Below are 20,992 nucleotides of genomic sequence, written 5' to 3'. Positions count from 1 at the left end.
AAGGGAATTCAGATACATGCTCCAACACAGATAAACCTTGAAGACCCTATGCCGAGGGAAATGGGCCAGACACAAAAAGACAAACACCGTGTGATTTTACTTTATGAGATACCGAGAATAGGCAAATTCCTAGAGACATAAAGTAGCATGGTGCTGCCAGGGGCTGGGAGGTGGGGTAATACAGACCTAACTGTTTAACTGGGTATGGAATTACAGTTTGGAGAGATGAAAAAGTTCTGGAGATGGATGATTGCACAACAATATTAATACCACTGAACTGTACACTTAAAACTGGTTAAGATGGTAAATTTTATGTTATCTGTATTTTACCACAATTTAAAAAAACACACGTAAATCTCCAGTTCTGTTTAGGGAAAATCAGATGGGAAGTTTATATGCAATCAAAGAAAATATTATTAGGCCTTCTTTCACACCCTAAGCTAAGCACACAGAGCTATGAAGAGCACAGATTCAGACTCTGACCCACGGATGCAAAGTTCAAATCATCCATCAGAATGGGAAGGAGCTCTCTGGCCATGGAGCAATCCTGGCTCAGATTAAACAGAATCAAAATTTACCCGAAGGAACGTGGGGAATCCTTGTCCGTAGTAGCCAACAGCAAAATAGTCAGGCTTAGGTCTTATCACTTTGACGATGTTTTCATAAAACTGAGCCTGTTTTTTCTGAAAGGAAGAAAGAAAATTTCAGGTTTGAATAGATTATTTGAGCATCCATTCTTCCAGAATCTTCCAGTGGGCTCTTCAAGCTTTGGCAATTCCAGCTGGGTGGGAGGCGCAGTGTGGATACAGGCATACTGGTCATCTTGCCACATGGCTTTGATAGAATTTGTCACCCACTCCCAGTGTTTAGCAGGGAATCTGACCAAAAGAGCCAAATTCAGTAACCAGTAGGATTTACCCATGTTTTCGATAACCAAAGAGGTGCCATAGAAATGGTTTTTCTTATGATTAAATGGCTGGTCTTTATTATTTTAAAAACTGTTATCAATTAGATACTGGCATACATTAAAGAAGAACTTAAAAGGGCAGAATTCTGGTCTAAATTAATGGCGGGAGAAGGGTCTGGGCTACTCTCCCATCACGCACCCCCCTTGTAGACAGGGTCAGTTTTAATCCAGCAGCAATTCTCAGAGACTCTTAGGCCGTCAAGAGCACTGTACACATGGGGTCAGCGGTTGTTTACATACAGAGGCTCAGAGAAATCTTAGAGTCTGGTTTCCAGAGCTCAGGTGGGAATAAAAGTGAGTAGTTGTGGGCCAGAATCAGCCCGCAAATACATGAAGACCTTCCTCCTGGACAAAATGGAGGACCATGGCCAAGGCCGCAGAAGACCTGAAGAGACTCTCCAAGTTAAAACTGAAAGGGAAAGCCCAGAAAGACAAGTGTAGATCGCCTGTGTTCATTTAACTAGAAAGAAAAGGAGACCTACCAGCAATTCGCTGAGTTGTTCGTAATCAAACATCTCGTTTTCATACTGTTCGGCAAGTTCCTTACCAAGAGCAATGGCCTCCTCCCACATCTGTGAAGAAAAAGAAAGAAAAAGGAGAAACAGAAACCCAACGCTGAATGGTGCAGTCAAGGAATGAAATAATAATACAACTGCTCACCATAAAATAATTTGGAAATACACTTGCCGAATCTGAAAACACTACAGAATAATGTTAGAAAAATACAAGTATTTTCTAGAGGCTCATGTCCTTTAGCTCATGACCAGACGCCAGTTGACTAAACGGGTCCACTATTGGCTTGCCAGTCATGTTGGCCTCTGCCCAGGGTCAGAGCAGTCTGGCCGCCAGGTCTGGCCCGCTCCGTCCTCTCTCCTGCTGCCAGGATGGTTGCTGAAGCCCATCCATCGGAGCAGCAGGGGAGCTGGTGGAAGGAACCGCCGTGCACGAAGAGGCTACAAGGAGCCTGGTTTTGCTACCTTCCCAAATCATCCCAGTGAACAAACACTGGACTGTCAGAAAGAACAAGATATATTTCAACTCTAAATTAAAGCTCGCAAGGAGTTGGTTTCTGTGTGCAAATACTGTGAGGCTATAAAGCCTGCCATCATTTTGAAAGGGGGAACTTGTTGGGGTAGTAGTTTGAAAGGGGATTTCCAATCAGGTAACTGATTTATTAGAAAGCTGATAAACTTTGGACATTATGGAATACTTTGTTGATGCATACGGTAAGACCTGAATTTCCCTTATTTTTCTTGGGGAAAAATAAAGTGGTTTACTCGAGAAGAACAGGTCACATATGGAGGAACCATCTCCTCCAGGAAGCCTTTCTGGGTGCCAACTCTCCTTGGGCTCCCATGATGACCCAGGATCCCCTGAGTTCCAACCTTCTGGTTATGTACAGAAACTGGAGTGCTTCTTTGTTATTCCTTCTCAGAGACCACAAACCCCTTGAGGAACTGAGCGTTAATGAAAACAACTAGACCTCAGTCGAGGGCCCGTCAAGAATGTTTATCCAAAGAATTGAAGGTTGTTGACTTCAAATCAGGAAAGCACCACACCATCCCACATACTGTCCCCAGCCAGGAACCATCCATTTCCCGACCGCCACCATTCCCACAAGATGACAGCACTCAAGTCAGGACAAGTGATTCCAAGCTTGCTCTCTGTCCAGCAACTCCCTTGCCTTGTCAGGCGGGACTTCATTATGCCCATTTTGCAGATAAGGAAGCTGGGGATTAGACAGGTCAGTAAGTTGCCCAAGGGCACAGAGAGGTGTACCTGGCCCAGCTTGATCTTTTTCCAAAGTTCTTGCTTTTGATGACTGTCTTAGTTTGGGCTGCTATAATAAAGTACCATAGATGGGGTGGCTTAAAAAGTAGACATTTATTTCTCACAGTTCTGGAGGCTGGGAAGTCTAAGATCAAGGTGCAGGCAGATTCAGTTCTTGGTGAGGGCTCTCTTCCTGACTTGTGGACCAGCACCTTCTCACTGTGTGCTCACAGGGCCTTGGGCGAGCTCTCTTTCTCTTCTTAGAAGAGCAGGAATCCCATCATGGGGGGTCAACCCTATTCATGACCCAGTATGAACGTATTTACCTTGCAAAGGCCCCATCTCCAAATACTATCACGTGATGGATCAACATATGCATTTGGTGGTTAGGGGTGGGAGGTGGGATGCAGACATTCAGCCCATAACAATGATGATGTGCTAGCGCTTGCAGCTTCTCCCACCCCCTCCTACTGAGATGGGTCTGAAAGGATACTAGGCTAGTCAGGAATTCCAGGCTCCCACTGAGAATGCAAGCTGCCGGGCCCCTTCCTGGCACACCCTTATCACTGAGGACTCATCTGCTGGTTGGTCTTTGCTTCTTAGTAGAATGACCCATGGAGGGTCTTACATATTAGTGAACAGCCCAACAGACTTAAAATACTCTTTATAGCTACGACTTAAATAAACCATCTATTTTTTTATGAGGAAAAAAGTTCTGGAATAAGAGTTACACTTTAATAGTCTGCAAGACAAAATAAAAATAAGCCCAGAGTAGAGAAAGATTTCTGAGATGGGACTAGCGCCCAGGGAAGGAAGAGAGTGGCCACGATGCCCTTCCTGGGTCTGAACACCTGTTCTCCCTCCCAGAGCCGCCACAGTCTCCATCCTGCTGGAACTTTCAGAGCTGCCTTGCCTTCTCTGAATATTTTAATCTGCTGCTCGAGATCCTCCCCGGGGTCCTCTGCCGGGGCCCAAGCTCACGTTTCTGGGAAGGGCCTCTCTCACTTCCAATATTTCTTTTAAGCTCCAGTGACCAATTCCTCCTTTAGAGTATTTCCATTTCAAAGAAAACATTACTTTTACTTGTGATTCTCTGTCACAATTTTTCTTTAAGTTTTCTGTAAGCAAACACGCACTCTATTAGCTGCCTAGAGTGTCCGGGTGTCTAATTTATTACTGAGTAAAAGCTTAACCTGTTTTTATCCTAAATGACAGATGAGATGCTTTAGATGCATATCAAAAGTAATTGTTCTTTTTTTTCTTTTTTTTTAAAGTTAGTCTTGAATGGGCGCCTGGGTGGCTCAGTTGGTTAAGCGACTGCCTTGGGCTCAGGTCATGATCCTGGAGTCCCGGGATCGAGTCCCACATCAGGCTCCCTGCTCAGCGGGGGGTCTGCTTCTCCCTCTGACCCTCTTCCCTCTAGTGCTCTCTCTCTCTCATTCTCTCTCTCAAATAAATAAATAAAATCTTTAAAAAAATAAAAAATAAAAAGTTAGTCTTGAATAAATATCTTATCCGACTCACCCTGAGGTGACATGGTTGTGTTTTCCATCAGATTTTCTATAAATAACACCTTCTCCCGGCTTCCCCCACCTCCCCATGGTCTTAAAGGATTCTGCATTAGGGAGATTTTCATCTACTTTTAATTGGATAGGGCTCTAAGGAGTGTGGGCAATTCATATTTCTGATGTGAACACCCTGGAAGATATTTCAGTACCAGGGAGAAGACAGATCCAATGCGATCAAAATTTAGATTACCTCCGTGAATGAACTGCTGTAACCCGTGGGTTTGAACGTCCTGCTTTAGCTCATAGCTAGGCTATGAGGTTTACCACAGCCCTGAATGAAAAAGCACCAGATCCTCACACAACCTTGTTTTCTGATTAAAATCCTTAATCCATTTTATTGCATTCTTGACATTGCTAGTTACTTGAAGCATGATGTGCATCTGTCCCACCACCTCTTTCCATCAGATGATCTTAGCTCCTACATGCTCTTGAGAGAACCATCTTGTCTCCATCATTCTGAACTTCCCAGTTTCAGGAAGTCCCATTTCTTCAAGTTTCATGAATACAAACTTTTGTTTCTTCTTCTTCTTCTTTTTAACAAGATTTACTTATTTGAAAGAGAGAGAGTAAACAAGTGGGAGGGGTTGGGAGAGGGAGAGAGAATCTCAAACAGACCCCCGTGCTCAATGCGAGGCTTGACCTCACGACCCTGAGGTCATGACTCGAGACGAAACCAAGTCGGATGCTCAACTGACTGCACCACCCAGGCGCCCCAAACTTTTTTTTTCTTCTTCTGATGAAACTCTGTCCTTAGTTCCCAGACAGCAGTGGCTATAGAGAGCGGACCAGCTATTGATGATGGGCCAGTCAGATAGGACAACACTGACCTCACTGGACAAGGGAGCATGGCAGATGAGAGAGAAGACACCAGCCAGGACAACTGTCCCTTAGCAATAATTCAGGCTGGCGATGACTCACTGGGACAGGGTGGGCAACTCTGGTTTAATTCACTTACTAGCTGTAAGTGACTCACTGGTGAAGACCTTTTTTTGTTTTTTAAAGATTTTATTTATTTTAACTTATTTGAGAGAGAAAGAGAGCACACGAGCAGGAGCAGAGGAAGACGGAGAAGCAGACTCCTTACTGAGCAGGGAACCTGACGTGGGGCTTGATCCCAGGACCCCAAGACCATGACCTGAGCCGAAGGCAGATGCTTAACCGACTGAGCCACCCAGGCACCCCCAGTGAAGACGTTTTATGGGATGCCTCTACAATTCAGCTGCTTTTCCAGGCAGTTGTTGTGGGAAGACTCATATTCAACGACCTCTGAATTTCCTCTTCCACATAGGTCTTTGATGTTTGAATGGATGAGGATGCTATGGTATGGAAGAATCCAGAGCACCAGTTGAGGCCCCTCAGCACAGAGGGGAGCAAGGTGGACTAGAACTAGCTTTAGGTCTTGTCCAGTGAGCGAGTCCAGGAGCTTGTGAGTGACAGTCCCTTTCCAGTCCCTCTAGCATGAAGACGTATGTCATGAGAAGGGCCATGGTGACTCAAGGGCTGTGGCTCAGTTGAAAAAATAGAGACCCTGCAGTCATCGCCCTCTCTCTAGGCCTCTTGCTTTCCTGAGCCAAGCCCCATCCTTGGTACTCCTGGTGTTTTCAACTGGCGTCGGCTGATCAGATCAAAGGATCCACACTTTTCCAAAGACATTTTTCGGAGAGAGAGTCAGGCCCCACCTTCCCAGCCCAGCAGGTGCACTGTCTCTGTGGTCTGCAGCTCAGAGCCGCCCAATCGGGCAGTAAGAATGTCGTCCTCTCCTCGAGGGTGCACGAGACAGAGCTAGCACCCGAGAAAGCTGGTCAGACGGGGCAAGAAACCAGTGGGACCTGGGACTTGGGCAAGGCTCAGGGAGCCTTTATGACAAGGTTCTCAAACCAAATCAACAATAAACCCTGCCCCTCTGGTGCAGTCAAGTACTCAAGGAATCACTGCCCATCTAAGTCATGTTCATGAACGTGGCTTGTTTTTTCCCCCACAGAAACTCTTTACCTGTCAGAACAGGACCTTATTTGCTCAGCTTTTAACGCCCTGAAAGGAAAAGTGAGGAAGGAAACATATCTTCAAACATAGAGGTTTTGCCTGTTTTCCTCAGGCCAGGACATCTGTAGTTCTGCAAGACTTTGAAAAGCCTAAATCAGGCTGCAAAGAAGGGATATTGCTTCATTCTGCAGGTAGTCATTGGGCACTTATGATGGGAACGGGCTCTAGAGAACAGGGGGAGAGGGACAGAAGTGAATACAGATCGCTCTTTGAGGAACAGTGTAGAAAGGAGGAGACTGACAGTTGCTGGAGAGGAGTCAGAATGAGAGAGACTTCTTTTAAAGATGGGAGAGAAACAAGGTCACGGTTGTAGGTGAATGTGTATTAGTCTATAGAGAGCAAAACACGGACACTGGAGGGGTGGGGCAGGCAGGCAAGGGGCACAGGGTAGGTGCATGGAGAGCCCATCCCTCTGACAGGACAGAAGCAAAATATACAGGGACAGATATTGACCAGTGGATCCGAGGGTATGCCAGGGACGCGGGGAGGGCAAAGTGACATCACATAGCTTTGGTAATGCTAGCCGGAGAATCAACTACTTTGAAAAGAGAATTAACATGTGACAGGAACAGAGCCTCATCACTCGGAACAGCTTTAACTGCCTCGCAGGAAATCAAACCTCACCGGACTTAGCAGAAGCATCTCTTCCAACTTCGCAGCCACGTGAGGACACTGACCCTCGCTCTGCCTCAGGCCACTGGGTTGTGCAGGGCACCCTGGCTCCTCCTGGCATTTGCTCTTCTGACACTGACCCATTTAAGAGGCACCGTGTGATCAGCTGACTTCAAGTCTCTGGAGACATCACCTCCCTTTCCGGATCCCTGCTGCCGGCCACCCTGCCCAGGGCCTCCGCATCCCAGGCCTGGACAACTGCTCTGGCCTCCCCACGGGTCTCCAGCCCCTCCACCCCACCAGCAACACCACCTTCCTCTGCTGGGAAAGAGGAAAATGAAGTCATTGTTGCCTCTTCTCATGAAATCTCAATGGCTCCTTACTCAATGGAGTAAATCCAGTCTTCAGGAGACATACAAGGCCAAGTGCACACTGGCTCTCAAGTCCTCTACATCAGTGTGCCTCAGGATCGCTCACCCCACACCCCGGAGACACATTCCTTGTCACCCCCAGAAAAGCAAGATGGCCTCAGGAGCCCTCCCCCTTACCTGTGCTAATCCCACTCCTTACAATTCCTGCTTCTCCCAGCCATCACCAGGCAAACTTTATCTCATTCCTCAGGAGCCAATCTAAATGTCACCTCCTCCATGAAGCCTTTCCTTTCTCCCCAAAAGAAGTAATCACTCCCAAACTCGTTAGACAGGTAGACCCAGCACCCACCAGCATGACAGATCAGAGGAAGGTTTTGTTATTTATCTGCTTGCACACAAACCCTGGGGTGGACTGCCCGACCTGGAGGCAGGCCTCCATCATTCATGGGTGCCCTCGGCACTAGTACGCTTGGTCGTGGAAACACCTGTCAGGGACCCTGCAGAGAATGGGGAGTAGTGTCGTTACGGACTCTAAGCATTGATTTTGCTCATGATCTGATAAAAAAATGATTCTCTCTTTATAGGAGCAAATCAATATCAACATGTTGGCAGGTCAGATTCTTCCTAACTGAACAGATTCTGGCAAATATCTGGATGTTCAAACATCTGGAAATGCTGAGAATAATCCAGGAAGAGGGTGTCTTTCTGCCTGCCCTGCAGTTCCTCGGAATAACCACCGCACTTTAAAAGGGAAACTCATAGAACGAGAAAACTTCACCCCATATCCTTAAGAGAAGAAATTGAACCATTTCACCAAATGCAGAAACTGACTCTCCAAGTCCCTATTTTTAGTTCACAGGAAGATGCACGATGCCTCATTTTTGACTTGGGTGCAAGGCAAAGTGTGAACTTTGTCAAGGCGAGGTTATTTTAAGGGAAAAGGAAACCGAGCTCCAGTTGGGAACAGTCACGGAGCCTCACACAGCACGCGGGCCAGCAGTCATGCTGTCCCTCTCTAGGCGCCGCCAGGCTGCTTCCTGGTTTCAGAGGTGGCTTAACGCCACTTAATACCCACACCCCCACTCCTCCGACTCCATTTTCCCGATAGCAGGCCTTCTATTTTTGACTCATCCTCCATAGAGAAGCCTGGTAATTTTCAGTGAAGCACTTGGATTAAGGGCTTTATTGAAAATTACTAGGCCTCAACCAAACACAATGAGAAAGACAATGCAGAGCATGTTCGGGAAAGAACGCCCGCCTGCCAGGATGAAACCCGACAGAAGGCTTTCAGGGGGACGCTCAAACGGGTGGTAAAAACAGAACGGAAAAGGAGCTAGGAGTGGTTATTAGCCCAGGAAGGAAGAACTGTAAAAGAATGAAAGGGGAAACAGATGGAAATGACGTTTTATGGAGAGAAAGAAAAAGATGAAAAGCCCAAGAGCTTGGCTGAAAGACATTCAAAACTTTTTAAAATGATAGAAAGGCAAAAATAGAAAAATGACTTCGTGTGGAAGAAATACAGAAAGATAACAGGACATAATTCAAAAGCCGGAGTGTCGGGTATAAAGCAGAAAATCCATTCAGCGTTGCAGCATTCAGAGCACAAAGGCAGAGAAACTTTTAATACACTCTGACCCCGGTCCCTTGTCCTCCGCTGTCCCCGCGGCCTCTGGGACGCCTTCCACGGGCCCGCCAAGGTCTTTGGGGCAGTAATCCCCCTGCCTTGGATTCTCTAAGTCCCTGCATCCCCTAGGAAGATGAATAAATTTAAAACAGTGAAATGAGCTCTAGAATGTGAAAAGTTTCCACACATTAAGGACATAATGAAGATTTCCTTAATTACACAAGGATACAGCCACATGGTGACAGCCTGCATCGATGAAGCTTTAAGTGCGTCATACTTTTGCCAGACTGAGGCCCTGTTTAGTTTCCATTTTAGAATTTCGTGATCCCCAGCCTTCAAATTCAACTGAGCCGTTAGGTCCCCTTACCCGGATATATGTTTTTAAATCAGAACTGTAATGTTTTCCCCTTAAAATGAAATAAATGCAAGATCAAACCAAATTCTTGTGATTTAAATGATCCTGTGCTGGAGGATCATGCACAGATCATGGGGTTGGGGATGGAACCTGGGTCAGCTGTAAATCGGAGACCGTGGCCCATACCAGATGCCCCCCAGTGTGGCGGTCCTGCCCACTCACTGATGAGCTCCTGCAACCATCCTGACTGAGGACTGTCATCTCGAAAAGATGCACAGAATCAAGGAGGGAAAAGCCGGCCCAGGTGTTGCAAGACTGTCTTTGTCTGATCTATAGGCTCTGCAAGGAACGTGGTACTGAAGTAGAGTTTAGCGTCAGGCTCGGGGAAGGAGCCTGGGGAACCCCCACCTCCCCTCCCCAAACCCCACACACTGCAGAAGTGAGGGCAGAGACCTGCCCCTTTAGACCTCTTAGGGACTCAGAGTCTGGGCCAGGAAGCAAGACCACAGAGAGGAGACAAACATGCCTAACAGAAGGTACTTTGTGGCATGTCTGAGTGATGGTGCCCTTTCCAAGTGTTTTACTCAAGCGCTGGCCAGAAGGTGCTCCACTGAATAGAAGATGAACCCGAATGGCAGTCTGATGGCGGGGGAGGCTGTGGCTGCATCGGGGTGGGGCTGTGTGGGGACTCCCTGCACTTTCCATTCAATTTTGTTGTAAACCTGAAACTGCTCTCAAACATAAAGTTTACTAAAAACGTTTTCTGACCGAGTGTCCAGTTTCTATGCAGCACTAGTCCTCCTGAGAGGGACACAGAAGCTCAAGTAGCTTCAGCCCAAGCAGGGCCTGGTGACTGGGGTGGTCCCTGGACCAGCTCCCTTGTCATTACGGGGAGCTGCTTAGAAATACAGAGCCTCGGGCCCCACCCAAACCTGCTGAATCACAATCTGCATTTTACCAGGATCCCCCCCGGGGGTACTTAGGGGGGCCTGAAAAGGGTGAGATATTCAAAGTAGGGAGATATAGGATACACATAAATAGTTCTAAGGCCAGAGCAAAGAGTGCCTAGGACGACATCTTCCTGGATGGTGGGGCAGGGACGCTCCAAGGTAGAGAGAGCGTGGGAATGTGACAGCAGGTGACAAAGGGACCTTCCACACCCAGGGAAGACCCAGGTGGTTGGGAATCAGAGCGCATGTTCTCAAAAAAGGCAAGATGTTGTGGGTAGAGAGAGGGTTGATGGGCAGGGTGGAGCCCTACAACCCTAGGAAGGTGAGCTGAGGGTCCTCACCTGCCAGGTGAGAGGCCTGGATCTATCTATGGAGGAAGTGGGGGGACCCCAGAGGTCTGGGCATCTTTGAAGTGATTCAAGCCATGACAGATACTGTGGCCACTTTGTGAGAACAGAGAGTGGTCGGGAAGACGGAGCTCCCGAGGAAGAGGACACTGGATCAGCTGGCTCTAGCAGCAGCTTTTCTGTCCAAAGACCCGAATTGTTCAGCAGTGCCTCAGGTAGGATCCCGGCCAAGCCAGCGCGCAGATACGAGCTCAGCTGTCAGGAACTCTCATTCCTGAAGGCACTTAGATACACAAATCACAATGAGGGAACGTGACTCATCCTTAAGAGCTTGGGAAACCGATAATGAGATTATAATTGACTTTGGTCAAAGCACGAAAGAAAACAACATACCTGAGGAGCATAATGCTACATTTTAATAATAAAATAAGTACCAGAAAGCTGCATCTTGCTCCAACAAAGCTATGTTGCTTTTTCTTGGTTTCTTACACTGTATCTTCATTCATAACTCCCTCTGTTTCTGCCTCTTTCTTCCCTAACATTTGCCCTGTGTGTTTTCCCCTCCGAGAATCCTCTGCCATAAAAGAGCCCCTAACTCACCCATCCCTCCAAATTCCCTAATGTGAATAACTACCACACTCCCGACAGTTTTCTTCCAAATTTTAGGAATGACATTGGGTCACAAGAAAAAAAATACCTAACGTTGATGCTTGTTATCATGCTTTCCCTTGTCGTTCTGACATAAATTCTATTATTTCCTGGCTTTGGTCCCATGTTCTAATTCTTCCAGATATTACTTAGTTTTTCAAATATTCACTCAGCATGAGTGCCAACAGGCATGTAAGCAATCCTAGCCGCCTGAGATGGCCTTGGAGGCTGAATGGTAAAGCCTCTATTCACACCAGCATGTGGACAGATGTGCCAATAGGACCAGGGTCTGGATGCTCAAGAACAAAGTCTTTGGCTCAGATCAGCACCGTCCAGTAGAAACATAATGCAAGGCATGTATGTCATTTTAAATTACCAGTAGCCACATTTTTAAAAAGTGGAATTAGTTTCAGTAAAATTTAGTAGTATCTGCAGTATTATCATTTCGGCATGTAATCAGCAACACAAAAATTAGTGAGATACTTGACATTTGCATTAGTCACTCTGGTGGCTGTAACCAAGTACCACGGACTGGGTCCCCTCAATTCATGTGTTCCCTCATAGTTCTGGAGGCTGGAAGTCCAAGATCAAGTCACCGGCTGGATGGTTTCTTTAGAGCCTCTGTCCTTGGCTTGCAGATGGACCTCTTCTCACTCCACCCTCACGCAGTCCTTACTGTTGTGTCTGTGTCCTAATGTCTTCTTAGAAGTACACTAGTCTGATTGGATCAGGGCCCATCCCAGTGACTTCACTTTACCTTAATCACCTCTAAAGCACGAAACACAGTCACATCCTGAGGTCCTAGAGATTAGGACTTGAACATGTGAGTTTCTGGCAGAAACAACTCAGCCCTCAACAACATTCTTTACACTAAGTCTTAAAATTCCCGTGTGTATTGTATGCTGACAGCCCATCTCGGTTTGGACCGGCCACACTTCAGGTGCCAATGACCACATGTTCCTTGTGACTCCAGGATCAGAACGCTTAGGTTACAGTCCCACCCACTGCCTGAGCGCTGGCTTCCCCAGTGCACATGCTCAGGGGTCCCCCCGCATTAACTGAGGCCCTTCTCAGGTTCCCATGGCCTAGAACACTTGCTACCCATCACCCAGGAGCCACTGTGAGGTAGGTTCCCCCAAGGTGATTGCAATCTGGGAATGGAGTATGGAAATGTGTACGTTGAGGCCCTCTCAAAGTCAAATTTGGTAATCTGCAGCAATGAGCATAGCCATTTGTCTCATTCCATTGTATTCCAAAAAGGCACAGAGGACATTCTTTCTCAAATACTGCACAGACCCCCACCTGGCAGGGACACCCATGTCTCAGTCTTATTTCCTAAATGAAAATGATCACCTCTGGCACAAAGTGCCCAACTCTGATACCTTCTGCTGTGACCTCCCACCTCCCTCACTCCCTGGCTGGGTAGGTTTCCAGCGTCCTAGCCACAGGGAACAGGAGCCCATTTTCTCCTGCTACACACACCATGCCCAGCCCCCATGGGAGAAGGAAATGGGGATCAAGGCCCAACACCAAGTTCTGTGAGCTATCTCTATTTTCACATGTCCAGTTGTGGGAAGCTGTACTAGAGCTGGGGAATTTGTGTGAATATCATCTTTTCTAGAACATAGACCTACTTAGGTAATTTCCACGTGTCTTGAGAGCCCTCCGTTAGAAGCCCGACTCACATGTCTACTTAAATGCCCTCAGAGAGGGAGACGCTGCCCGTCTGCCTCCCCTTCTGGGCACTTCTACCCCCTGGGGCCCACTGTGGCCCCGTGACTTGCTTTAGCCAACGGCATGAGCAGAAATGCATGGGTCATTTCTGGACAGTGCGTGCAAGGGCCAGGCTGGTGACTCGCTGTCCCTTCGTGGCTGCATTCCTTTGTTGGCGGAACCCATGCCCATCTGGGCTCTGGGACAGCAGGACGGACTGGTGGCATGAGTGAAAAATACCTCCGGGTGGCCCAGAGCCACTGAGACTTCGGAAGGCTGAAACTCCAGCATATTCCTGCCCATCGGGACTGATGGAGGTGATGAGCAATACTTGCTTCTGTTCTCTTCTTCCCAGGAAATGTCATGCTTGTTGATGTCAGAATGAGTTTTTGTGCATCGAAGCTAATCACCCGGGTACTTCAGATCTCATCTGATGAATTTTCTCCCTCACCTGTGCTCATTCTCAAAATGAGCTTTCGACGGATGAGGGGACTTTGGTTCTTTGAACATTCTTGTGGAAAAGTGACAAATCCTCAGGAAAGGCTTTTCACTCTGTTTTGCCAAGACAAGTCTAACAGCTACTGTGGAGACAAGCCTCCTTAACTGTGATTAACAAGTACACTCTTCCGGACTCCAGGTTAGCCAGCTGGTCACTTTACCATAACCACCTCTGTGTCTCCTCCAGAAAATGGGAACACATGAGAATGGTCCCTCTGCTTCTCTGTCTCTAATACTTTGTCACTTGAGCTTTTTCAAAACCAGGATTTCTCAACTTTGGCAATATTGACATTCTGGGCTGGAGGATTCTTTGTTGTGTGTCCGTACGTCGTTCTAGGATGTTCAGCAGCATCCCTGATCTTCACCCACTAGATGCCAGGGCTGTCCATGCCCCCCAGTCATGCCAACCTCAAATGTCTCCTGAGGGTCCCGGTTGAGAACCCCTCTATTCTAAACTGAACACATTCCTTCCCCCCCGGCCCCATACGAGGCTACCTTTGCTAAGAATGAAAAGGACTCTCTTTGACTTATGATTTATTGAAGGCCACTGTCCTGTTATAGATGAACATTTCCAACTATCAGAAGTCACTCTCCAATGCTGAGTATTCATTCACTATTCTGCTGATTTCTCCGTTCCTCCAACAAATGCCCACCAGGTTACGTGCCAGGCATCATTTTGAGAATTAGACACTCAAGGGGAAGAAAATGTGTGGCTACTACGTTCATGGCGCTGAGAGACTATTGAGAGACCTGCTGAGGACCTACACATGCAAACCTATCGCTGCAAACTGTAGAGTGCTGTAGAGGAGGAGAGGACACTGCGGGCGTCAGAGAAGAGGTGACATTCAAGCTAAGATGGGAAGAAACCAGCCAAGGGCAGGAGCAGCAGAAGCCTGCTGGGCAGAGGCAGGAAGGGCTGATGCGTGTGAGGCCCCCCCGTTTGGGCGACGTGGCCGGAGTGCAGGGTGTGAGGGAGGGAACGAGGGTGACGTGGTGAGAGAAGTCTCAGGGACCGATGCTGTCGGAGGACACACTGCCACCGTGAGAGCCCAGAATGGCCACAGGAGCAAAGGCACACGTTCCTTCGGCCCCGATGACATCTGGCCCTCCCCAGCCCCCCTCCTGCTCTGCCCACCCCATAGCCCAGAACACAGCAAGCCAGGAAGTCATCAGGGCAAGGAATGGCTGAATCAGCCCCATTTCCTCTAGCACTTTGCTGAGAAATAGGGTTCCCCTGGCTAAACTAAGAAAATTCTAGGAATTGGCCTTAATTGTGAAAGTGTCTCATTGCTATGAAGAAATACGTTCTGTTCCCCTACAGGACCAGGTGTAATCTGTAGAACATTTCCAAGTGGTCTCTGGGCAATTTCCATGCTATTCTGAATCCTTTGATTCTTTGTCCCTGTGACAAGGACAGTAGGGGATGAATAAAACACACATTTATCTTTTCAATAGGGTTTGATCTGTACTGACAGCCACAAAAAGAGGTGGCCATCATCCTTTCCCACTGTAAGTGTTGTTTTGGGTAGAATTGTGTGTGTGTGCGTCCCACCCCCCCACCCCCCCAAAATCCCTGGTTTCTATGAATAGGACCTTATTTGGAAATAGGGTCTTTGGATGTGATCAGTGAAGAGGAGGTCATACCGGATTGGGTGGTAAATCCAATGACCGGTGGGCTTGGGAGAGGGAAATCTGGACACGGAGACACACACAGGGTGGGTGCCATGTGCTGTCAAAGGTGGAGCCATGGGACGCCGAGGGTGGCCAGCAACCCCAGGAACTAAGAGCAAGGCACGGAACAGATTCTCCCTTTCGTCATTCTGACACAGAGAGCACGGCCCTGCCGACATGTTCGCGTCCAGCTTAGAGCCTCTAGGATGGGGAGAGAACCCATTTCTGTCATTTAAGGCCAATCGGTTGGTAGTGTTTTATTACAGAAGCCCTAGGAGACTCACACGGTACCTCCACGGATTCTCTGGTCACCTTCCTCTGAGTGAGAAAGAAAAAGCAGGTAACCAAGATGAGTTATGAATCCTGATGAAGTCACAGAAGGAGGTCCGAAGTCCCTTTGGTGGCAGATTTTCAAAACTTCCAAAAAGCTCAAGTAGCTCCTTTTTTTCCCCCCCCGAATAGTTACAGCTTATGTGAATCACACAAACTATACTGATGAGATCTATTATTGGCTGATTAAAATGATGGCAGGTTTCCTTCCCTTGGAGTCAATGGAATAAATAATTTGTGGGAGCCAATTAATCTAGAATCCGCCAAAATGGAGCACAACTGGTCTTACCACAGGACTCATTTCTCAGGGGTCATAGAAAAATGCCAACTGTCAAAGGAATCCATTCGTTCTAAGTGCTCAGAAGTGCCTCCAAATCAGGGTCCCGGACATGGTTTTCTCCAGCAAGGACTAGTAAAATACTTGTGCTTTTTAGTCTTTACTTTCAGAGCACGTATAAAGGGAAGAACTGCAGGGGTTTTTTTGGTAGGATTTCTACTTAGAAGTGCCAATGGGTGGACCATGCATAAAACCTTCCAATACACAATCTGTTAACAAATGTCTGGTTCTACAAACATTGTGTGTTACAAAATGTGTGCTATAGGAAGGTACGCATAAAGAGGAAAACACAGGAAAAAAAAAAAAATGACTTTTTTTTTTTTTTACCTTGCCTTTGTCGAAGTAGTGGATGATTTCCTGGTAGAGCTGTTCCTTCAGCTGGCCCTGTGTTGTCGCCTGGTACCCATCCCGCTGGGTGAGGTGGGCCGCGCACACATCCTCCGACCACTGAGACAAAAGCCAAGCATGAGACATGTCAGGTGAGGGTGTGTCCAGTGTCACCAGTGGCCCACCCTTGGTCATAAGGCACCAGAGTGAGCCCCGCATGCTCTGCATGCATGCTTGCCAAGGTCCCAAGGACACTCGGGGCTGCTGGGGCCTGGAAATGAGAGTAGAACCTCTGTGTAGAACTCCCACGAGGAAAGAAAGACTAGAGGGAGGCAAAGCTGGGCCTGGATTCATACAGAGAGAAACCCAGCAGGTTCTGGAAAGCACAGAACCGTCAGCTTGCTGATAACGTCTTGTAACTCCCAAGGTGAATTATGAGCCAGGCGATTTGGGCTGTCTCAAGTGAGGCATCCCGGGGTGCTGGCCTCTGTCCTGAGATGCTCAACGTTTTAGTCAACAGCGAAGAAGATACACGGATCTCACATATCAATCACACCTTTAAGCTTTGCCTTAAAATTAGACTTGCGTATCCTGACTACAACCAGTTGTTATGAAATGATTAATTATGGAGTTCTCACGGCATAGCTAGATTTCTACCTTCACGGGGGATGAATGTAAACTTTTAGGTGATTCTGGCATGTAACTACAATAAAATAAATAAGAAAGTTCCGATCTCGAATAACTTCCTTGCAGTTTAAAATCACTTAGGAAAACATTGAATAAGGGAGTAAAAGTCCCTCTACACCTTCCAATTAAACACTCACATGATTTCACTTGATTACTAGGGCTCAAGGCTAACGGTTTTATCGCTCTTGTTTTTGACAAAATAACCAAAAAAGATTATATTTAAAAATTTTTAGTTAATGGACAAGAATATATTTGTCACGTTGAAGAACAATTTTCATAACAATACAAATAATGCCTTTTGTAAGTTGATTAACCAGCATGAGTTCACGCTGAATGCAATATCAAAACATATTTAGGGAAAATTGTGAAACGTCACGGTGTAAAATATATGGAGAGAAATTACAGAGCATTTGCCACTTAACTGGAAAATCCAGAGTCCCAGTGGAAAAGATAATGCATCCAGGCCTACGGTTTGGGATGTGAAACGCCCTCGTATGGTCCGTGACGAACCCATCTGTGCTCAATAAATGTTTGTGTACTATGAGGGAGGGTAAGTGAGCACTTTGTCAACCCCATTTCAATTTCCCTGGTGAAAATGAATACCTTCGTATTGGCGAGAACGCCTTATTACTGAAATTTGGGTTTCTAGCAAATGAAGACCGTTAGAATTCCTAGTGATACGGCTGGTGTCAGGTGTACCAACGGAAATCTCTATCATCCTAAATCACATTCCTTGGGAGAGCTTTACTGGTGTGAAGCCAAAGGGGGTCTATTGATGACTACTGATGAGGCTCCCAGATGGAGCCTCCTCCTGTTTTCTTTGTAATGGACCCTTTTGTGTTCAGGCAAAGATAAATGTCCATACTCCAGTGTCTCTATACCACACTCCTGTGTAGATTTGTAGCATAAAGAGATGCTGGAGATTTTAGGGTTGGGCCAAAGGCTGGAAGATTCTTGCTGGAGTTTCACTCCAAACACAGTGTCCTCCTTAATGCTTGTCATCACCCACAGACATTGCTTAACGCCCATTTTAATGTAATCTTTTCGGGTTTTTGGTGCTCAAGGGGCTGGCCTGATTTTGAAAACAGGACTCCTTGAATGAATGGTCTTTATGTTGGGTCACTCAACTAAATTCTAATTCTCCTAACTGTTGGTATTTATCCAGTTTATAATTTTTCAATTTTTTACAAGGATGTAATGGGAAAGATGATCTATGATTAGCTAAGGTTTTAAAACGTAAAACTAGAGGTTGTGTAGCATCTCCTTCATCCATCCACTCATTCATCCATCTGCCACTTAGCTACCTACCTATACATTTGGATCAATCTATTTACCCACCCACTCATCCATCCATTCATCCATCTACCCATCTATCCACCTACCTACCCATACTTCCATCCTTCCTTCCATGCATCTATCCATCCACACATCTATCCATCTAGCCATCCACACTTCCATCCATCCATTCATCCAACCATCCATCTACTTATCCATCCATCCACACACGCACCTCCATTCTTCAATCCATCCAACCATCCAACCACCCAAACATCCATCCATCCAACCGCCCAATTACTTACTGAGGGTCTACTCTGTATGATTAACTGGGCTAGAATTGGATATGAGGGAAGAACATTAATGTATTACTGCAAACAAACAAGCCAATGCCAAAAGATATATGCATAACAAAAGAATCACTGGAGCTGAAAGTTGTCATGCCAGACCTGTGCTCAGGAGCAACACTCCAGGAGAATCAGGTAGGAGATCTCACCTGAACTGATGGACTAATACAAGATCTCAATGTGAACTCTTTGCTAAGATAATCAGGGATATGTTTCATCCTATCTCTTAGCTATCTACCTCAGAAATTCCTTCTTATTGAGGACATTCTCCTCTACTACTGAGTCTTGCTGGCATGAATAAGGATCTGTAGAATCTCTAACTCATGGCTAGACAACAGCTCAATGATGGGTGTTTATGATGCTTAGTGATGATCTGCTAGGACATCTTGTTAAATCTGCATTCAGTAGGGCAAAGTCTGTCATCAAAGTACCTTCTAAATGTCTTCGTTTATGTCACTGCATTTAGTCAAAATCAGTAAGATCTTAAATTATAGGTTTATTAAAATTTATCATGGAAAAATAAAATTTTAAATCATCTTAGAATTTATAACAACAGAATCATGAAGGTATGTAGTAATTTCTATTAATTTCTATTACCTTCAGAAGCTTTGCGTGGAGAAGCAAGGTGTAGGCCGCCTCCGTGTAGTTGTCACACTCTCTGTGCAGGTCACACAGCTTGTACAGGTACCTGAGACAATGAAACACAGCGATATTCTTTTTTTTTTTTAAGATTTTATTTATTTATTTGACAGAGAGAGAGACCGCGAGAGCAGGAACACAAGCAGGGGGAGTGGGAGAGCGAGAAGCAGGCTTCCCGCCGAGCAGGGAGCCCGATGCGGGGCTCGATCCCAGGACCCTGAGACCATGACCTGAGCCAAAGGCAGACGCTTAACGACTGAGCCACCCAGGCACCCAACACAGCGATATTCTTAAGATGTCAACAAATCATTTGTGTTGAGGACTGCAAGATCTGAAATCTACCTTCAACAGGAAATTGTATCTATACTTTCTCTTCATAATGTTCACAATTCCCAATGCCTCGAATGCTTCCAGTGCAGAAAGCACTAAGGAAAACCAACAAGAGTAATATACAATAATATTTTGTAAAAAAATTTTAAGTCCTCCCTTTTCAGGTTGAAAATGAAGACAGCCCAAGAATGCAGAATTGTACTTCAAGGGTCTCTCACTCCTTTTCATCTTTTCCAGAGTTTTCTTCTTATATTTGAAATGAGATCATGAAGTTTGCTTGTGATTTCTCACATTTCTATTGAATCCAAATGCACACACCCTCAAAAATCCATAAAAATACAAATCCATAAAAATAAAGAGCTCCAATGATCACGGTGAATGTGAGCAAAAGAATTTCTCTGCCATAAAGATATAAAGGTTGCTTTTTAATATACAGTAAACTACATTTTGGATAAAAGAATCTGGTTGCTTTTGCAAAAGTTTATTAAGTTTATGTGATATATTTTTATAAAGGAGAAACAAAAAAAATTCTTAGAAATCAAGTTAGAAAATCATGCTTGATGTAAACACTAAGCCACATTAAACACTAAGCCACATGGACATACCCTTATTCTATTCTGCCAAGTTATAATCTTGCTAAATACTGACAGTGGCCCTTAGAAGTGACCAAGAGAGGGGTCCATCACACCCCACCCCTCTAGAAAAAAAGGCAAATGAAGGAGAAAAATCCAGCAAATAATATAAAACATCAGAATATAGTGTCAAAGGAAGAATAGACTGAAAAATTATACTGTTGTCTATTTCTGATAAAATTAAAACTGATTTCTCATTTGATTTTATGGTTTACTGCAAAACATGAAAATTATGCTGTTGTCTCTTTTCCAAAGCGCCACATGAGTCAGTCAAGAGATACAAAAACCCTGTGAAATAATAATTTATGGCTTTACTCTAAGCTGGCTAAATATGACCCCCGAAATGTCTGTGTTGGCATCTGCACAAGGAGTCAGAATACACCAAACTGAACTTCTAGGATTCACGATTCCTACAAGATAAACCCCTGTTGCCATAAAACAGTTGTTAGCATGCACTTGACAAACAGCAATTATCATAAAAGCGCAGAGGGCACGGACAAGCGGGATGCCTACATACCTTATATACATTTCTTCTCTTTCAATTTCTTTGTAGAAATTCTGAAAAATAAACCACAACACTGTTTTAAGAAACCTGTTTTACAAAAGGTGTCACATGAGCACTAAACACTCACAGTTCTTCCATTGGTGTCCAGCACAGCCAAAGGGACCCAGCTCTTTGGTTTAGAACCATAAATTCACATAAAGTACAAAGATGTCTTACACTGGTCTTCGCCTTTTTTGGGGGGCGGGGGGCACGACGCTAATGATTCCATTCCTACACCGTGAGGACTAAAACCTACTTTTGTCATTTGAAAGTCACCAGTCTTTAGCTAAATGAAGGTATTACCCCAAAGATATGACGCCTTAGCCATTCTTACCATTGTAAAGTCATTAGAAGATGAAAAAAACATGAAAGATCCCAAATTTGGGAATAAACATCATCAACATGAT

General features: G+C 45.7%; 1 protein-coding gene across 6 annotated transcripts in view; it reads right to left on the bottom strand.

Annotated features, from left to right (window-relative positions):
- Positions 1 to 20,992, bottom strand: part of DOCK1 (dedicator of cytokinesis 1) — a 489,580-nt gene that overhangs the window by 36,575 nt on the left and 432,013 nt on the right. For all 6 annotated transcript variants that reach the window (XM_064595456.1, XM_054508462.2, XM_054508463.2 and 3 more), the window contains 5 exons: positions 20,559 to 20,599; positions 19,038 to 19,128; positions 16,132 to 16,251; positions 1,450 to 1,539; positions 579 to 683 (listed from right to left, as the gene is read on the bottom strand). In XM_064595456.1, the coding sequence (XP_064451526.1) occupies positions 579 to 683; positions 1,450 to 1,539; positions 16,132 to 16,251; positions 19,038 to 19,128; positions 20,559 to 20,599 (447 nt within the window). The remainder of the gene's footprint in view (positions 1 to 578; positions 684 to 1,449; positions 1,540 to 16,131; positions 16,252 to 19,037; positions 19,129 to 20,558; positions 20,600 to 20,992) is intronic.

The sequence above is a fragment of the Mirounga angustirostris genome, unplaced genomic scaffold, assembly GCF_029215605.1.
Source record: "Mirounga angustirostris isolate CCGP_5_RB_7025 unplaced genomic scaffold, mMirAng1.0.hap1 SCAF_6, whole genome shotgun sequence".
NCBI lineage: Eukaryota > Metazoa > Chordata > Mammalia > Carnivora > Phocidae > Mirounga > Mirounga angustirostris.
The sequence above is the reverse complement of the archived record's forward strand: the minus strand, read 5'-3'. Positions and strand labels throughout refer to the sequence as shown.